Raw genomic sequence first — 4,886 nt, forward strand, 5'->3', positions numbered from 1 at the left:
CCTGCCTCTGCCTCCTGAGTGCTGGGATTAAAGGCATGCGCCACCACGCCCGGCATCTCCCTCATTTTCACTTCAGGAGGGAAGAAGCAGAGGTTGGCCAGGCCTTCTACAAAATGTGGACCATGTCTCTTCAGAGAGATGGACAGCAGGGTCAACTCAGAACCCTTAGGGACTCTCTGGCACCAGGCACCTCTTACACAGGACATCTTCATCCTTTGGATGCTTCCAGAAAACAGAGAGCGGATCCAAGAGATCCACATAGGTCTTGGGCTGACCACTGTGACCACCTGCTGCTCAGTGTGCCTACCCCCTTATCTATCTCCTTGTAGTGCTCAGGCCCACTGTGCACCAAGCCCGTGAGCTACCTCTGTAAGCAAGACTTTCCTGGGAGGAGACAGACTTCCCAGTTGGGAAACTGAGGCTTAAAGTTTGTTTCAAGTGACAAGTGAGGAATCCCTCACAAGATGTCTGACTCCAGGTCTCACAGTTATGACCCTTCCTCTCCATGGAGTGGAAGACTCTCACAGGAACGTTCCCGTCTCCCATGCTCACTCAGAGGCTCTGCACTCAGGGTCCTGGAGATGTAGAAGCCAGTGCTGTAGGCTGATGTCTTTCGGGACAAAAGGATGCCCCTGGAAGTGGAGAGCACAAAGCCCTTTCCGGGTAGGGAACAGGCTGTTCAGGAGCTCAGAGGTGGGAAGGCTCTGGGAGACAACTCAAGAGTCTGAAGGCGACGGGCGTGATTGAAGGCGGGAGGCAGGGCTGTGTGCAGAAGGAGGGCAAGCTAGCAGCTGCTGACAGCTGAGGAGGTGAGACAGAGCTGATGGGCCATCAGGAAGCTCCCAGCAGAGTAAAGGCAGGTTCAAATTGTCTTTGTGTGGGACTGAGGTGTGGGGGGTGGACACACATATGGGAGTCACTGAAGTAGTCCCCTAGAGAGCCTGGCTGGGGACACCACCTCAGCAGCTCTCACCTCAAGTCCTCAGGAGGCAGTTCCCCAGAATCCATCCTCTTTCACACCCGAGACTAGCATCTCCGGACATATGGACACTTGCCCAATGTCTCAATTCAGTAACTCAGAGATGAGGTGGACAATATCTGACCCAACAGTGACCCGCATAAAGCCGAGGTGAGTGGTTTGGAACAAGGGTGCGATGGGGCTCTGGAAATGCTATATGGGCCATTGCCAGGACCTCCAGTGAGTTATATCTGGACCACAATGTTCCTCACAAACCTATCAAAGCAGTGTGCCTAGGGCCAGCCACATGCCTGTCCAGCCTCGGGGCAGCCTATTAAGAGAACCTGAAAGGCCCAGCCCCACAGAGAAGGCCAACCTGTATGGCATTACCGGGGACTTGGAGGTGGCAGCCTACAAAACAAACTCCTTCCTCCCCCTCTTGCCTGGGGATTCTGACACTTCCTCATCAGCCCTTCGCTCGTTTGGCTTAAGATTTTCCCATCAGAGTTACTGGTTTTTAATGGCGCCACACCACTCCTAAGTTCGGCAGGGCTTCCTGCTCTCTGAGACTTGTCCCGGTAGATCCTTCTTGCTGGAGGCTAAAGCAAGAGACTTTCAAATCCTGGGTTCTAAGACAGTGGAGGAGAGGGAGAAGGCTGGGGCAAAGGCCAGGGTAGGGGGAGAAGGGAGGTTACAGGAGGCACAGAGGGTCATGCCTGGGAGGAATGGCGCCAGTCCCCCTCACTTCTCCTTTTGGGGAAGGATAAATCAGGGAAAAAGCCAGAGAGGAGACCCTGGAGCGGCTCCTCCCCTTCCCACTCTGGTGCTGGGACCCCTGTTTCCGTGTCTTCCTCCTGTCCTGGAAGCAACAGCTCCGAATGCAAACTTTCTGGGAACCTGACCCCTGCCTGGCTGCCCATTCAGCCATCGCCACCCGCCGCTGGGCAGGGGGTCTCCGAAGACAGGCAGCGGGGCGCCCGGGAGACGAGAACAGTGAAAAGCAGGCTCGCTAAGCAAAGGCTGAAAGCTACAAGAGAAAGAGGGATTCCGGTCCAGGGGCGGGGCAGGGGGGCCCGAACCGCGGGCGGCTCACCTGCATGACACCGTGATCTCCACCTTGGTAGCCGGGATGCTGCCCGCCAAGGAGTCGAACTCGCTGAGCGACGCCATGTCCTCGGGTTGCTCCATCGCCCACCGTCCCCCCCACCCCACCCAAATTAGTCAATATTCCTGCGCGATTCACGCCTCCTCCGGAGCGGCTGCAGCCCTGGGCTGGGCGGCCAGGGGAGGAGATGAGCGCGAAGAGGGGGCGTGGGAAGTGCGAGCGGGAAGGGGGCGGAGAGCGGGGGCCCGAGGAGAAACGGGGCGCGAGAGCTGCTGCGGGGAAAGGGGGGAGCGCGGCGAGGGAACCGGGGCGCAGCGGGGAGGGGTCCCCAGAGGGGGCGTGGGGACTCGGGGATGGGGGACGAGGACTGAGCCGCCTCGGGCTTGGGGCGCAGCGCCACGTCCTCTGCTAGGGCTCCGGCTCCGGGGTGCCCTGGACTGCGGGAAAATCAAATGTACCCGGAGTCGCCGCCAGCGCCTCCCGCCAGGCGCGCGCAGCGTGCGGGGTCCCCGGGCGCCGGAGGGGCCGCCCGCAGGGGCCGGGGCGGGGCCGGGGCGGGGTCTGCGCGGGGCGAGTGTGGGAGCAATGTGTGAGTGTGCGCGCGTGTGTGTGCACGCGCGTGGCAGGCGTGGGGACGCGGCTCCGGATGACGGGGACAGGGCTGGCGACAGCCAGAGTCGGTCCCAGGGCGCGCGCCGCCCTCTGCGCAAGTTCCCCCACCCCACTTGTCCAGCCGGGGTCTGCGTGCTGGGGGAGGGGAACGGTCCAAGGGGCACCTGTTTGGGCAGCGTCTAGGCGGGGTTTGGGGAAGAGGGCTCGGCTGAGTGTGCGCACCGCCACCGGAGGGTCTAAGCCCTCCACCCTCCACCTCATTTTGGGGAGGCGGCAATCCTGGTGCCAGGAAGGCTGGTCTGGTTTCCGAAGTAGGGTGGGTCAGTGGGAGCTTGCCCATCTGCCTCTGGTGTCCGCAAAGCCTGGTCTTGGCTAGTCGCCTGAACCTTTACCCAGCTCCTTCGTCGTCGTCGTCCTCCTCCTCTCGTCGTGACCACAGGGGCCGAGCCAACCCCCGGGTCTGTCTGGAAGCTTCCTCCACTAGACTGAGTGGCTGGCCTCAGCTCCCTAGGCTTTGCAACCAGCAACCCAGTATACCAGGCTCAGAGCCCTGCACTGGGAAGCGAGGGGAGGGTCAAAGCATCTCTCAGGCAGTCTTCCCAGGCTCAGCCTGCCCTCTGGGCCTGGGGTTGCAGCGCCAAGCCAGCTGTGCACGGAGTTTCCTCTCCAGCAAATCCACCCGCAGCCCCTCCTCAGCCTCAGTGTAAGCTTTGCTGAGACAAGACGCGGAGCCACAACTTCCTCACCCACCACCTCATACATCGTGGATGCCTGTCGCTATCAGTGGTGGCCTTCTGGCAGCCGGGCATTCCGAGCAGGTGCACCGGAACGCCGTTTGAAATCAGTTTTCAAAACGTCAGTCAGAGCTCGAGTTGAAGACAAACAGAACACCTTCCTTGGACCTGCACAAGTGATTCCTGTTTACCTACGTCTCCAGATCAGCTGGACTCAGTTCTGTTGCCTGGGGCAGACAGCCAGGGGTGCTGGATTCCCCCAGGAAGAAGGAGAGGGGACAACTCACTTTTGGGTTGGGCTGTACAAAGAACACCTCAGTCTCTGCTTGTTTCTTTGTGGGGCTTTGTTTGTTTTTTTTTTTTTATTGTTTTTCAATTTTCAATTGATTTTAAATTTAGAACAAAATCCAGTCTGAACCCCAAGTGAGCTGCTAGTCAATATGTCTAAAACTATCGTCCAATATGGTGGTGAGACAGAATGAGCCTAAGGAGACGTTCACACCCAGGACGGTGCTCGGCCTGTGTTTGTGGGACGAGTACCATTTCTAACGCCGTAGAACGGGATGGTACCAAGGCAGAAAGATGTGAAGTGACTTGCCAAGATTTAGGATTAGGAACATGCTTTTATTTTTTCATCATTTTGTTTTGTTTTTCAAGACAGAGTTTCTCTGTATGTAGCCCTGGCTGTCCTGGAACTTGCTCTGTGGACCAGGCTGTCCTCAAACTCACAAAGATCTGCCTTACTCTGCCTCCCTGGCATGATTAAAGGCATGCGCCACTGCTACCTAGTAGGGATGTGGGGGTTTTTTGTTTGTTCTTTTGTTTTTTGTTGGGTTTTTGTTTGTTTGTTTGTTTTGTTTTTTTCGAGACAGGGTTTCTCTGTGTAGCCCTCCCTGGCTGTCCTGGAACTCACTTTGTAGATCAGGCTGGCCTCGAACTCAGAAATCCATCTGCCTCTGCCTCCCAAGTGCTGAGATAAAGGCGTGTGCCACCATGCCCGGTAGGGATGTGTTTTAAAACACAATTCTAAATGATTGGACAAAGATTAGGTTACCCCTTTACTACAGGCATGCTGTGGGCATGGGGCAGCAGGAACAGTACTGCTCACCCGGTACCTCCCCCCTCTGTCTCTCATGTCGGCTATGGGGAGGCAGAGAAGTTGTTCAGCTGAGAGTCTGCCGATGATCTTGAAAAGTGACAGCATTTGGAGTGGTGACTCTAGGGTCTCTTTGCAGAAGCATATAGTCTGTATTGCAGAGGCAGGAGGATCTCTGTGAGTTCTAGGCCAGCCTGGTCTACAGGGGGAATTCCAGGACAGACAGGGCTATGTAGAAAGACCCTGTCTCAAAAATAACCACAACAAAAGGCAAAAAGGCAGGGTGTCTGTTCCTAAAAGCTCCAGGCTAGTTGGGCTTCAGGATATGTAGACAGAACTAGCCAGCATTGAAGAGGGCTGTGGAAGGTGACATAGAGGGCC

General features: G+C 57.0%; 1 protein-coding gene across 2 annotated transcripts in view; it reads right to left on the minus strand.

Moving 5' to 3' along the window:
* Positions 1-2,255, minus strand: part of Cpne5 (copine 5) — an 81,745-nt gene extending 79,490 nt beyond the window's left edge. Inside the window, exon 1 of one of the 2 annotated variants that reach the window (XM_021149048.1) lies at positions 2,052-2,230. In XM_021149048.1, coding sequence (XP_021004707.1) covers positions 2,052-2,146 — 95 coding nt within the window. In that variant the 5' untranslated portion in view covers positions 2,147-2,230. Of the gene's footprint in view, positions 1-2,051 lie in introns of both variants that reach the window. The other variant, XM_029470852.1, reaches the window with a different exon arrangement.
* Positions 2,256-4,886: the final 2,631 nt, after the last annotated feature.

Source organism: Mus caroli, chromosome 17, assembly GCF_900094665.2.
Source record: "Mus caroli chromosome 17, CAROLI_EIJ_v1.1, whole genome shotgun sequence".
NCBI lineage: Eukaryota > Metazoa > Chordata > Mammalia > Rodentia > Muridae > Mus > Mus caroli.